Genomic DNA, 15879 nt, shown 5'->3' on the forward strand with positions numbered 1-15879 from the left:
TATAATATACTTATAATAAAAAGTACGAAAAGAATTAATAAAATGCAATAAATAAGAGAATTTATAAAGAAGTAAATAAATAAAATATTAAACTTAGTTTAAAAAAATAAATATACTTTATAAATACTAATTAAGAACGCCCTTAGGTACTTAAAAAGAATTAGTACTATATCGGAGTAAATAACCTAAGGATTAAGAAACGAACCTTTAGTATAATATAAAAGTATAGGATTCTAAATAATATACCTAAAGTAAAAAAAGATTAGCTTAGCTTTAAAGTATAAAATAAAGAAAATAGATAAACTTTAGTTAAGTAATTAACCTACTTAATTAAGTACGGTTATCCCTCTTATAATTAGAAATTAAAACTATTAAAAGAAAGATTAGTAAAATACGAATTATAATAATACGTATAATATAGCTTATTTTTAAAAAGTATAGTAATTAAGTAATAGTAAGGAAGTATTTATATAAAGTTAGTTATATTAGAGTAATAACTAGGGATATAAGCGGATACTTACTAAGTATACGTTTAGTAAATATCTTATTAAATAGTATATATTAGTAAAAAAGAACTTAAATATAGCTAAGATAGAGGGGTAGTAATAAAATAAAGCTTAATAATAAGCTTAATAAATAGTAAATAGGGGGAGTAATTAACCTATATATTAATATTATAATATTACTAATATACTTAGTTAAATAAGATATTTAAGCTTAGAGGGCGTAAGAATATAGTATTAGAAAAGTATAATAGCGTTACTCTATAAATATTTATATTAATAAATCCCTAAATACTTTACTAATTAAAAAGTAACTAACTAGAGGATATTATAAGTATATTATTTAGGTTACTAAGGTTTATAAACCGAGCGGGTACCTATTTTATAAATTAGTATATCGTAATATCGAACTAAGTATAATTATTAGATCTTACTAAATTAATATAATAAAAAGAAAGTAATAAAGATTAATTACTAAGATAAAGTAGAAGTAATTTTAAAAAAAATAAGAAAAGTAGCTTATATATATTAAGTATATTTAAAAATATCCTAACTAATCGTAGTTAACGTAACGGACTTTAACGTACTTCTATTACTAATATAAGTAGAAATAGTAATATTCTTTAGGAATTAAAATACTCTCGTAAATAGGAGCGTTAATAATTTATAATAAGTAAAAGATATAAGAGTTATACTTATATATAAAGTATATAGAGCGATTACTTATAATTATACGGGCAGGTTAACGTATTTAATAAGTAGGTTAAATAGATAAGTAAAGTAAGTAAAAAAGTTTATTAGAGCGGGGAGGGGAAAAGTAATAAAATAAAAAGGTATAAGTAAAAAGCTCTTATATATACGGGGCTCGGTTCGTAAGTTTACTAAGCTAATTAAATATAAAAACTACTACCCTCCCTAGCTATATTAAATACTTTATTATTAGCCTATCTTTTATAAAATCTATTTATATAGGATTCTAACTTATAGATAAGAAGCTTAATATATATTAAATCTAAGCTATTTTAAAAATTCTAAATTAAGTTTTAGTAATAATTATTAAGTTAAGTATAATCCTTAATTATATACCTAAGTTTTTATAGCTTATATTTATAGTTTAGATTATTTAATAAAGTATATTTTAGTATTCTTATTATATTTTACGAGATTAGGAAGCTATATTCTATACTACTTAGATTCGTAAAGTAATTAGTAATAGTTTTAACTAATTTAATTAAAGTATTTTATAGAGTATACTTTATAAAAAAAGTTTCTATCTCTTTAACTTTTCGTTATTTATATAAAAGATTCCCTCTTAGTTTTAAACTTAAATTAAAAAAATATTAAGAAATATCTTATTTATTGCGCTATATTTTTTTTTAAGAATCTTACTAGCTACTCGAAGTATTTTATAAAATTCGTAGCGAGCTATATAAGTTAGTAACTTTACTAAATATTTATATTTAAAGTATAGGAGTATTTAATAAATCTCGTTAAGAGACCGTATATATATCTTATTTATTAAACTAGCTAATTATTTAATAGAGGCGGCTAGTAAAATTTAATAAGTAACCGACTCTTTTAAACTAAGAATATATTATAAAAAGAGTATATTAGCGAGCTATTTCCTCTCTAAATAACCTATTCTCTATCTAGTTTAATTATTAATAAGCTAATAATATATTAATTTTTTATAAGTAAATAAACGGGGTAGCTAAGAAGTTTATTTTTATATTTAATACTAAAGAGTTTATTTATAGAGGTAATAATAAAAAAGATTCGAAAAGTATAACTAACTTAGTAAGTAAATATACTATCTAAACGTACGAAGTAATTACGTACTTAAATAAAGTAACTAACTAAAAAGGAAATATTACGAAATTTATTAATAAAAAAAAGGTATTAGTAAGATTATAAATAGTATTTTAAGAATAAGAACTAACGCGGTAATAAAAAATACTTTATTAGCCTATTTAAGGAGTATAGGCTTTTACGTAATAATATTATAATACTTATAATCGAGCTCGTATACTATATAGAAATTATAGTTAAAAATACTATTATACTCTAAATAATAAGGGAAATTAATATTTATAAAAGGGCCGGATTATTTAGTAATATAAGCTCGTTTAAAAATACCCTAGAAGTGCGGGTCGGAATAGGTACTATTATTTATAAAATTAAATTATCTAAGTATTTTTTCTATCTCTTCTTTTTTTTTAAATATACTAATTTATAATTTATTTTTAATTCGCTTTATAAAAGTTAGGTAGTTATTTCGAAAGCTTATAAAATAGTTATAAATTTATAAGTAGCTATACTTATATAAGCTTATAAAACTAAAAAAGTTTATTTTACGTACTTACTTTTTATAAATAAGAGTAATAGTAGTATTATAATAATTCGTTTTTATAATATCGGCCTTATACTTACTATTTTACTATTAATATATATACTAGATCCTTTTTTTTAGTTAACTAATTCTTATTAATACTTATCTTTACTTAATAAGGTAAAAATATTATAATAAGAACTATATATCTAAGAGACTTCTTATAAATACTTCCTAATATAGATATTAAGTAATACTTTTAACCTTACTTAGTTTTTAATATCCTTTTTTTATAAATAAGCGTTAGGATTCCGTTCCCTATCCTCTATAACTAAAGTAATATTAATAAAATTAGTATATATAGTAGTATTACTAATTTAACTTATATTATCGGGGATATTACTAAACTCGCTCATAGCTTAATCCTTATTTATTAACTAGAGGTAACTCTATAATAATACCTTTTTTACTCTTCCTCTATTATTCTTAAACTTAAATTTATTATTAATTAAGTATAACGTTACTTAAAAAAGAAGTTATAAAAACTTATAACTAATAATAAATATATCTTTAAATTTATCCTTACTAAAGCGAGGAGTATATTTCCCACATATCTATATATTAAACTTAATAATATTCTAAAATACTATAATAAAAATATTAATAGCGTTATTTCCTATAATATTAAACTTTATTAGTAAAAAGCTAAGAGTTTTTAAGATAATAATAATAGTAAAAAATAGTATAATATATTTAATTTAAAGTTAATAATATAGGAGAATTAGTATTATAATTAATACTATCCTAGCCTCTATAATCCGTTATAAGTCTAAATAAGTAACTAGTAACTATATTTTTTTAAAACCTAGGGGAATTAAGAACGATTAAAAAACGTTAATATACCCTAAGAGTAACGACTTTTTTAGGGTATATTTAACTAATATTTATTATATATACTTTACTAACGATATTAGTTTAGAATATATTATATTAATAGGCCTTATATGATAAGGGTCTAGAATTAAAATAAATATTTATATAGCTTTAAGTACTATTAATTAGTTAATAATACTAAACTTAGTATATACTACTTTTTACTTTACTATAAACCCTACCTTATTAACTTTTTTATAAATATTTTATATAAAATAGTAAAAGCGGCTATTTTAAATAATATTAAAAGCTAAGTTATTACGGAGCGTTTTTAATATAAAGTAGTTACGATAAGGTTTATTTACTTAGTAATTAAGATAGCTTATAAGCTCTTATTATTATACTATATTATTAATAAAATAAAGTAGGAATACGTAAATAAATATTTCTTAGCCTTAGACCGATATTATATAACTTTAGTTAAGTATTACGAATTAAGCTAAATTTTATAATACTTTTATATTATTTAAGCTAAAAGGAGCTAGTATAACTAAGAGCATATTTAATCTCTTTATACTAATATAATTAAAAAAAAAGGCTAGTAATATATAAAATCTTAAAATTAACTAGTATATATTATAATATACTTTAAAAACGTTATAAAAAAACTTAAAAAAAAGGGAGATTACGTTCTCTTTATCGAAGTAGTTCGTAAACTAGTCTTTAGTATATTTTTAAAGTTCGAGCTTACCGTAATAGGGGTCTAAAATTATTAATAACTAAAAACTATCCGCTTTATTATTTAAAATATAGCGGATAATAAAAGCCTATAACTTAGGGAGTAATTATATACTAGGCTCCTAAAGAACGTATATATAAAAAAAATATATATTAAATTTATTAACTATAGTATTTATTAATAATATAATCTTAAGATTCTTAATAAGGATAAGTTCTTATTATATTAATTAACTAGGGTTAAATTTAAAAAGCGTATTAAAAATATTATAGTTTTATTAAGTAGGGAGCGTATCCGAGGTAAATATTAATACGATATAAACTATATTAAGTTTATTATTATACCTAAGCTTAGCGTTAAGTAAATAATTAATATTATACTAAGTTACTTAGTTATAATATCGCTACGATAATTTAATATAATAGTCTCTTTAGTATATATAAAATACGAAGTTAAAAAAGAAAATAGGCTTTTTATTTAAGTAACGATAGAACTTACTTAATATCGTCTTTAAAAACTCTCTCTAAACTTTTATTTATTATAGCTCGTAGTTACTAAGCTTATATTACGCTATACTACGATATATTAATCTAAATAGTAATACCGAATCTAAAAACGCTTATAATATAGCTTATAAATTAAAAAATAATATATTTTTAATATATAACGCCCTAGATAGTAGCTTAGCGGGGTTGAGCTTTATTATAAGCTTTTAGAGTTAGTTAAAAAGGAGCTATAACTTAAACTTTATAAAAAGGTAGTCTTTTTTTTTTAATAATACTTATAGCTCGTATTTTAATAAAGTTTTAAAGATTTTAACTAAGGAAGCCTATATAAACCGTAATATATTTACTTCTTATAAAAGTAATATAAACTTAAACTCTATAAGCGTTATAATAAAGTTTTTTACGTCGTATTTAATAATAATAATTAAGTTATATAAAAGGGTTCGAGAGCTTAGGTTAGTAAGAGTATTAATTATATTACTTTTTAATTTTAATAAGTCGATTAATAAATACGGTTTATTTTTATTATCTCTTATAAAATCTTTTTTAAAATCTCTAGTTTCGAAACTTAAATAAATAATATTAACTCGAAGTAGCGTATTAAAAATAGCTTTAGGAAATAGTTCTTATTTATTATCTTTTAGTTTATTACTTATATTATTTAAGATATTATTCTAAATTATTTATATAATATTAAGTATATTAATACTAACTTTACTATCTTTATACTCTTATAGTTATAACTAATTTAGTTCCCCTAAGCTTGCTAAGTTAAAGTCGAAAAACATACCCCTAATCTTATTAATATTTTTATTATAATTTAACTAATTAGTAATACTATGCTAAGTATCTATCTCTTATAGCTCCTTTTATAACTTAAAGCTTTTTAACTTTAAAACCTCGATTTTATTAATAAAGCCTTGCTTTTTCTTTTTTATAATTCTTATATAAAAAAATAGTAGTCTTAATATTATATATTAACTCTAAAAAATATAAGTTAACTTAAAAAAAACGTAAATAAGCTAAATAGAGGGAAGATTTTAATAAAACCGTTTTTTACTTTATAATCTATATAAAAGAGTTTATATAAATTTATAATAAATCCGTAGGCCTTAAGCGCCTTCTTTTTTTAAAATTTTTATTTTCTTTTCTTCTTATTATTAATTTTTATTACGTCGGGCGCGTTAATTTATTTTTATATTTAGATTTATTAAAGCTCTAATTATTATAAATTTACTTTCCTTTTTTATTTTAATAAATTATAACTTATTAAAACGCTATATATAAAGACTTATACTTATTAAATATTAAATATTAAAATAATATATCGAACCTAAGTAACTTTACTAGAGGCCTAGGCTTAAACTTTAATAAAAATACTATACTACTACCCCTACTTTAAAATAAATTAAAAAAAAAGCTTTTTAAATACTCTAATTGCTTTAAAAATAAACTAAAAAAGTTAAATAGAGATTAGCTTATTTTATTATTAAATTATAAGAATAAAAATAAAAATAAAAATTCTTATATTAAGGATTCTTAGCGTAATCTTAAGATAAATAAGTTTATAACTAAAAAGTCTTTTTTTAAAAAAAAGCGACTCATTAAAAGCGAGGGTAATAATAATAAAGAGGATAATAAAAATAAGGACGAAGTATTTAGCCTAAGTAATAAGAAGATTAAAAAGTTCTTAACTTAAAAGATTATATATTATTTATTTTAACCTCTTTTATATTTAAAGTTCTTTAATACTAACTTTATTATAAAAAATAACTATTATTACTAAAGTAATTACTAAGGGTAAAAGGGAGTATATTATAAAAACTAATAAAAAATAAATTATAAAACTCTAGTTACTTTTTAAAAAATTCGAAAAGTAATAGCGTTATACTACTCTTACTACTTTAAGTAAATATTTTATTAATAATATTATTAATATCTTTTTTAAATAGTTCGAAGGCCCTAAATCTATATAAATTTACTAACTTATAAAGCTCCGAGGTTAAGATAATATAAACTTATAAAAAAATAAAACTATAGCTTATTTATTAATATATTTACTATACGTTTTAATTAATAAACTTTAATATTAATTTTTCTAGGATTATATTCTCGTTTTAAAAGAATAAGAGTAGCTCCGCTTCGCTCTTACGTATTTTATTAAAAGTACTTAGATATTCTTTATAAAAATCTTTAAAATTAAAGAGCGCCCTCGTAGCAAGGCCCTAAATAAGAAAAAAAAAAGATTATATTCTTTAATATTAATAATAATATTACGGCTTTTAAACCTATAATAAGCACTTTCTTTATTATTAGTATTAACTTATTAATACCTCTAAGTAGAACTAAAAGTGGGGATAGATTTAAATATAAATATATAGGCACTTAATTTTATAATTTATAAAGTATACGGGAGGCAATTACTCATTTATATTAGCGTTTAGGTTTATATTATAAAATAGTATACTATTTTATAATAATCTTTTTTAAAGAATTACTAAATCGATTATTTATTTTAAAGGGATTTTATAATAATATTACGAAGAGATATCTTATTTTAAAAGTTTAAAAAGACTTATATAAAACTATAGGGTATCTTAGCTTAGATAATTATTTATAATATAATATCTTTTAATATTTACTTCGTTATATACTCTCTTTAGCTAGTTAGTAAAATATATTATTTTATATAACTTATTTTACTACTTATAATAACGGTCTTTTAAAATATACGTACCTTAGTTAAGTAATTAAGTATTCCCTCTATATTTATTTTATAGCTAAATATTAGGCTTTTTATACTTTTAAAGCTCTATATTAGAATAATAAGAAACTTATTATATCTAATATATACCTCGTAGTATCGCTTATTATTTTACTACTTTCCGTAGCTACTTTAGGACTATAGAGCTTAGTATAACGGCTCGTATAGGTTAATATCTTTTAATATACCTAGCGGGGATAACCCCTATAGCTTATAAATTTTTATTAATTAATAATAAGGGCATATTAGTATATCCTAGAACGTAAAATATAAGTCCTTACTTAATTAATATTTTATTAGCGAGAGTAAGCTAGTATAGGTCGTGCGCTTATTATATAGTATAATCGTAGGCCTTATTATAATTTACTAGCTAGTTAATACTACCCCTCTCTTAATTTAGAGAGGTATTTAGTAAATAGTAAGAAAAATAGTACTTAGTTCTAAAATTATCGCTAAATATAAGGAAAAAAATAGTAAATACATAAATTAAGTAAAGAGAATAAGATTTAAATTAAAAAACCTCGATAATATTAAGTAGTATTTATAATATAAATTTTAAGAAATATAATATTTAGGTTCTTAATTAAGAGTGAGGTTATAAATAAAAATAAGCCCGTTAAAAAGATAAATAGTAGTATATTTAAATACGAGTTGCTCTTACTAAACTTTAAAAATAATTAGATTTAAAAAAAAGAGTAATTAAAGTAGTCGCTAAGTATTAATTATAGAAGTAATTATTTTAAATTTTACTATATAAGATTTAAAGCTATTTCTAACTCTTATTTTTCTATTTAAATAAGTTTTCTCTTTAATAAATTATCGCGCTTTTTTTATAACTAGAAATAATTAAGACGTAAAAATCGTTTTTTAATTTTATACTTTATAACTATTATACCTCTTTTTAATCTTAGTTCTTTATTTAGAAATAACCTTAACTTTATATTAATATTAATATTTATAAAATACTTCGTCCTTTAATTTTACTTTCTCCTTATAAAACTCTACGTAATTCCGGCCCTATTTAAATAATCTTTTATATATTAAAAAATATTAAGTTTTTATTTAAATAAGGTTTTTATTCTTTAATATTACTTTAAAGTTTCTAATTTTTAAAATAATTTAAAATAGGCTAATAATTTAATAAGAATATTACTAAGCGCTCTTATTATAACTAAGCTTATTACGAAGTAAGTACCTAAGTAAGTTCTCTTTTCCTTATTAATAATTATTATTTTATTAGAGTATTTACTAATTTATTAACTTTATAAAGTACCTGTCTTTTTTAATATAACGTATTAATTAAATAGCTTAGTATACTAATATTATTAAGAGGCCTTATATATTACTAATTAAAAAGAGCTCGAGGGCTACTTATTTCTTTTAGTAATCGTTTTATATAATAAAAAGAATAACCTACTTATTAAATATTATAGGTCCTTAAAGAACTAGATTAAGGCGGCTCCGAATAGTAACTTAAAAAAAAAAAGGTAATACGTTTATAAGTCCGTACTACTCTTATTAAAAACTAGCGTAATATAACTAAAGTATTTAATTATAATATAGTTAAAATAGTTAATAATAAGATTATAAGTATTTATAAAAGTAACTTAATAAAAAAGTAGCTAGTAAAAATAAGGATTACTAATTAGAACGACTTAGCTAAAGTTTTAAATAACTTTAAGCTTATTAAGAAGTATAAAGTAGAGTTTAGTAATAAAAAATAGCTTATATTAAAAAAATAAATAACCGTAAAAAAAGTAAAAGTTATTAAAACTATTAAAAAAAATAAGATTTTTATAATAAGTATAGTTAAAATATTATTTATTATTTTAGTAAATCCCTAGATATTAAGGCTAATAGTTAGAGTACGTATAGCTCTTAGTACGGAGTAGCGGCTTAAGGAGTTAAAAATACTAACTAACTACGCTATATTAATATACTTAAAGGCCCCTAAGAATAGTACCTAGAGTAAACTTAATAACTAACTAAATAGTAAAATCGGTCTAATTACTTAGATAGCGGCGCCTATACTTAATAAAGAGCTAGAGAAGCTTCTTAATATTATTATAAATATATATTATAATAGTATAAAAGTAGTTTAGTACGATATAGCGAAGGATAAAGTTAACTTAGAGGATAATAATAAAATTCGGGTAGACTTAGATTTTTAATTTAGTATATTTTCTTCTTTTTAATATTTTTTTTTTATTTAGGCTCTTTTTATTTTAAAATTTAAACGCGGCGTTTAGTATAGAGATAAGGTATATATTAATTACGTACTTTACTTAGGTAGTTTTTATAATTTTATAGCGCTACTTTTTTTATTATATTAAGAGGCTTATTTATAATACGTATACTAATTACTCTAACGAGTATATAAGGTCTAATTACTTAGCGAGTAAGCTAGTTAATAATAAGGGTATATTTTACGGCTATAAGCCGGTATATTCTTTAACTTAAGCTCCCGAATAATAATTAATCTTCTTATATTAAGTTATAGTAGGCTTATTTTATTTTATATTTTTATTAAATTATAAAGTAGTATATATAAAGGCCCTCTTATTTATATTATAAAGAAATTCGCTAAGTATATAGTATATATATAGATAAGCCTAGTAGTACTTTATATTAAGTAAGATAAAATACTCCCGATATTTATTACTTTTTTATTCTATCTGAGGGTAAAAGTAAGAAGATTTGCTTTAAAACCCTACTTAATATTTAGCTACTTAACTACCTATCTATTTAGTATTATATAAGGTATAAGTAAAGTAGGCTTATAGAGGTAAAAATATAAGTTAATTATAATATAAGATATATACTAGGTTAATAAGGTAATTAGTAATATATTATTATATAAGAGCGCATTATTATTAATTAATGCGGTAATAAAAACCTAAAGTACGCGTCCGCGGTAATAAGAATTAAGAGCGTTTATAGTAATAAAATATAGTATATAGAGGCTCGCTAAAATAGTCCTCGTATTAGTATAGCCCGTTTATATATAAAGTATAAAGATAACTAATATTAAGGTTACTTTTTTTTAATACGATATTAAACTCTATTTATTATTAATATAATAAATAATAATAAGATAACCTAGTTTCTATCTAAGTAAGTTTATTTTACTATTTTCTAAACTCCGTTTTTTATTTTAATTAAGGTATAAAAATAAATATAAATATTATAATTATACTACTCTCCTCGCTTACTAATAATAAGATTTTATTATAAGAGATAGCGCTATAAGGAATTAGTATTAAAAGCGTCGGTCCTTATACTAAAGCTACTTACTAGCTTATTATTACGTAATCTACGCTTATAAATAAAGCTATTAAAATTACTAAGATTAATAATTAATAAGACTATATTAGCGCGTTAAACTAAGGTAATAATTTTAAATATTCTAAGTACGAAATAAATATTTTTAAAATTGATTTTATAAATATAGTTCTTAAAGAGAAGTAATATTAATTAAAAAAGGTAGAGGTAAAAATAGAGGCTATATTTTAAAAAGAGTATAAGGCGCGACTCGCTAAAACTAGGAATATTTATTACGTATAGCTACTAGTTATTATTAAATACGAAGGGTATAACTAAGTAAATAGAGAGTAGCTCTCTTATAATATTAGAGGGATATTTATATATAATTTAACGTATACTAAAGTTAGTAAAAGATATACGTTAAGAGGATAATTATAATAAGATTTTTAATTAATATTTTAATATATATTATAAGTAATAGTAGTTTTAATAGTTTATAAAACCTCGTAAATCCTAAGGTAATAGGCCCTACGACTTTATATTAAGTATTAATAACGTAATTATAAAGCTATTATTTTAATTAAATATACGACGTAATAGAGCTTTTAATATAATAAAGGCATACTAAAAAAACAACCTTAAAATAATATATAGTTAGGATATATATATAAACTAGTATATCTTAGTAAAATAAGTATTACTACTTATAGGGTAATATAAAATTAAAAAATAGTTATTATAGTATAATAAAGCCTTTAATTACTAAGTATATATATAGATTTTATTAATATAAAATCGGTAATAAAAAACTTTTAGTATAAAATTTTAGTTATATAATTTGCGAATAGCTTTAGATTTTATAAGTAACGACGAAGTTCTAATATACTTAATAACTTATTAACTAATAATATTAATTAACTATACTATTATTTATAGTTAATAAGAAGAGCTCGGCTAATATAAAAATACGTAAAGTTACCCTATTATAGAGTTTATTTTAACTTTATAGCGTTAGTATATATACTATATTAAGGCAATATATATAATTAAATATTTCTATTTAATTAACTATATATTTAATATAACTAGGGTATATTACTAATATTCGAGTAGCGGGGTATACTATGCCCAGGCGACATATAATCTTCTACCTCTGCTGTACACCCCCCCCCTCCCGGGTAGGTAGGTAGGGACATTTACACATGTAGCGTGAAGGGGCCTCAGGCTTCAGCTCATGTACTCCTGCCTTCGAGAGCACGGTGTTTTCCTGGATCCTTTGAGAACGTACCTACCTAATCCCAGGCCTTAGGCTCATTGGGCAGATACATAGGGACTTAGCATAGGTACGGTACCTAAGGTAGGTAGGTATCATCTGGACGGGAAGGCAAGCGTGAACCCAATACATACATGGGCCCCGTTTGGTTCCTTCCTCGAGTTGGAAACATTTTACAAGTTTACAAGACACGACGGGAAGCAGCAAGCTGGACACCTGCAGGGAGCACACCTGCCATAAACTCATGAGCCACTTGAGCAGGCGCAGATGCCCTTTGGGTGCCCACCCCTACGGTACGTAACTGACGCTGGGGCCACATGTCCCGCTGGTCCCAACCGTCACCCGTCCACACCTCGGTCAAAACGGAGCACTGAGAATGGGAGCTGGTGCAGGCGATCACCCGCTATTAGACATTATTTTCAGCACCCAACGACGATGGTGATGATGGAAGGGACGTAGAATAGACTCAAGCCACGATCCGGCTGCGTCCTCTCCCGCCTGCACTTTTTCCTCCCTTGCGTGCACCTGCAAAAGTGTTGTCCCTGAACTTCCTCACCTTTGATTTAACGACACGTCAATGACACTAATGGACGCATCTGCAACTCATGAGGTGCCCTCCATGTTTCCTGTTCAGGTCGTTGCATGACATGCATTTCTGCATACTGCACTCTGCACGTGTAAAGCCCCTTCCTCAACGGCCGCAAGATGCTGTGGCTTCTTTACGGACGTACTTGCCTTCCTTGCCATGCCTTCCTTAGCGGTGCCTAGGTATCTATCCGTAAGGTACCTTACACGTGCTACTTACCCAAGTATTTTGACATGACTATCATCCTTCCATTACGTTTTGTCATCCGAATTTGGAGTGATGGAACCTGGAAGGTATCAACTGCCATCCGGTGTTGTGCCTGCCACTTCCAACCTAACCTTCCATCCCGTCTCGTCCTATCAATTCCGTTATGGACTAAGAAAGGTGCCCTAATTAGGGAAGATAGGGCACCTGGAGGTAGGGAAGGTAGGGGCGGAGGTTGCAGTGCCAAGGTTCATTTTCCCCAGACTCCATGTGCCTCTTTATTGACTCCGTACCTTGTCGCCTGCTCATGGTTGCTATTTTTGTCGACGAGAAAGCTTCCGTTCCCTTCAGCCTTATTCCTTCCCTCTCAACCTCCATTGGCATTCATAAACTCCTACTACTACGACGACGACGACACCGACTTTTCGTTTTCTCTTTCGGCCCCCGATGCCAGCTCACGGCGATCCTCGATGATGGCCGTCCACTTTGCTTGCTAGATGCAGCATTGCGGCCGCCGGCGGCAAAGCACAGCCACAACTCAAGACTCGCGGCATCCTCCTCATCCAACCATTCCCCTCGGTTTTCACGGTGGAAAGACACCTTCAGCTCGTTACCATCCTTACGGTACCGAATCATCCTTGAAAGCGAACCTTTTTGCGTCCAATCTTCTGACGCAAGACGCAGCTTCAGCCGTTGTGGCAACATGCAAATTCCGAGAATACGAGTCTTCACTCCTAATTCGGTCACCCCAAGCAAAACCCGCAAGCAAACCGCATCTCCACCATACCCGCAGCACTCGACCTCCGGATTTACATTCACAGCAGCCTTAGCTTGTCTGTGGAGGTTTCTTCCCCCGAGATGGGGTGCCGAGCCACGGAGCCGACGCGGCCTGATCGCCGCTGCCGTACCCCCCGTTCCTGAGTCCTTTCTATTCCTGTTCTTAGCCCAGGACCAGGTCAACAACTTCAGATCCGCCCCCAATGCTCCCGCTCCATGACCAAACTGAGCCATTCACGAGTCAGGTCGCTATCCCGACTGGCCTCTTCCCACCAGGACATAGCTACGGGCATGTTTTGTTCCTGTCGTTTCTCATCGGCCCCTTTTCACAAGATTGCCATGATAGGCCTTGGCGGTTGCGTTTACGAGAAAAACCAAACGCCTTTTTCTTCTCGCCTCCTGGCAAACCCCGTCGTCACCCCTCCTTCCGGTCTCGCCTCCCGGCCACCCCGGGCTCAACATTACAGAGGCGGCGACAGGAGGTTGCAGCAACTCGCCGAGAAGATACTGCGCGTCATCCGCTGGCACACGCACACGCACATGCCACTGTACCTTGCGATTTGTTATCCCGCCATCCGTGCATCCACCAAGTTCATCGCCCTATCATCCCGCCTGATAATCCATGCCACGGAACACGAGTCCGCCCCCAAACGAAGCCGACGGCCGTTGCTCTACCTGGCCCACGCCCACATTCCATCAAAACCAGATGAGAGCCTTCTCCAGTGGCGCGTCTACGTACCCGGTGTCGCCATCAAGGCTTAAGCAATAACGAGGGCTTTTCAGATCACCACCATGGAATTTCTCGTATTGCGAAGGACCCCTCCACGACCGTCTTAATGCTTGTTGGGCAGATGCAAGGGTTTGCATCACAACCTCGCCCTTTCAGCGCGACTCGGCGGACTCGCTAGACGCGTGACGTGATGCCGAAAGGCGAAGAAATACTGTGTCACATATCCTGTCCAAAGCATGGGAGCTCGGCCAAGTGCTTATCCTTCACCGTCTAGCTTTAACCTTGAGACGCAGTTGCTCATCCCTAGGTATGCATGAAATCTGCAAACCGTCATCCAAATGTGTCACAAAACGAGGTTGATCACCCGGAGCGCAAGCGTTCAAGGTACCATCTGCCTGTTCTTGGTGTCAACGGCCCAACTGAACGTCACTCATCTTGGACGCGTTTATCGCAGCCACTCACGCCACTCTGCCAACAGCCTCCACTACATACCACCCGCCATGCTCCCACACCCACCAAAACCATGCGAGGCCATTCAGGGACCCTCGTGCACTTCAGCCTTACGAAGATCCCGGCTCATTGATATGGACTGGCGTCAGCATGTTAATCGCTCCCCATCCACTAGTCCTCCCAAGCCCTTACTTATCCCCTGGTCATTGGCAATCCATTGGCTGACCAGCATCGAATAGCTTCACAGACTAACACGCGGATGCACCATCGCCGTCTCGGTTTGCATCGTCAATGTGGTCAAGTCCGCTCTTCGAGACTGCCTCGAATCTGGCCCTCCCAATCAAACATCAGTTTGTTACCCTGATACCACCGCAACCTCCGCTGACCGCCTTTCCTTCCGTCAATTGTGGGAAATTCCCCGGTGCTAAAGAGCTTCTCCCTGTTGATTTGTAAATGATCCCGCCGCCAAGTCGGGCGCAACGCCGTGTTCCCTTGCCACGAAAAGTCGGCAACGTGAAGGACCATGCATTCACTGGTCTCCATTGTCGCGATTCCTTGGTGGATGAGGACGGCATCCTACATCCGACGGCTTATTGCGATGACTATGCGCGAGGCTTTTGGAAGATCATCAGCACTTGTTCACTTTCGGAGCCTCATCATGCTCGTACGTGACAGGTTGGATTACGATTCCCTCAGCCTTGGCTTTTGCGGCACGCTCAGTAACCTTGACCTTCAACTCTCAACCCGCGGACACGGCTCAAAAATCCATTTCCTATACCACGAGACATGTGGCTGATGATTCATGCCAAGCTTACATTTTGCCGGTGCAACCTTGGTGAGCATCGTTCTTAGGTGGGGATGTCCCCAGTAGCGCCTTGATT

At 28.6% G+C, this 15879-nt stretch overlaps 3 protein-coding genes across 3 annotated transcripts; 2 read left to right on the top strand and 1 right to left on the bottom strand.

Annotated features, from left to right (window-relative positions):
• Positions 1–12266: 12266 nt before the first annotated feature.
• Positions 12267–12497, bottom strand: CABS01_14280 (uncharacterized protein; the record flags this gene model as incomplete). Its single annotated transcript, XM_060547620.1, has 1 exon — positions 12267–12497. The coding sequence occupies one exon, from the start codon at positions 12495–12497 to the stop codon at positions 12267–12269; it is 231 nt and encodes a 76-aa protein (XP_060393519.1).
• Positions 12498–13348: 851 nt separating this feature from the next.
• Positions 13349–14038, top strand: CABS01_14281 (uncharacterized protein; the record flags this gene model as incomplete). Its single annotated transcript, XM_060547621.1, has 2 exons — positions 13349–13665; positions 13726–14038. The coding sequence occupies 2 exons, from the start codon at positions 13349–13351 to the stop codon at positions 14036–14038; spliced, it is 630 nt and encodes a 209-aa protein (XP_060393520.1).
• Positions 14039–14157: 119 nt separating this feature from the next.
• CABS01_14282 (uncharacterized protein) lies at positions 14158–14580 on the top strand (the record flags this gene model as incomplete). The annotated part of the gene is made up of 1 exon (XM_060547622.1): positions 14158–14580. The coding sequence occupies one exon, from the start codon at positions 14158–14160 to the stop codon at positions 14578–14580; it is 423 nt and encodes a 140-aa protein (XP_060393521.1).
• Positions 14581–15879: the final 1299 nt, after the last annotated feature.

The sequence above is a fragment of the Colletotrichum abscissum genome, assembly GCF_030869225.1.
Source record: "Colletotrichum abscissum strain IMI 504890 chromosome Unknown Scaffold_52.1, whole genome shotgun sequence".
NCBI classification, from domain to species: Eukaryota; Fungi; Ascomycota; class Sordariomycetes; order Glomerellales; family Glomerellaceae; genus Colletotrichum; species Colletotrichum abscissum.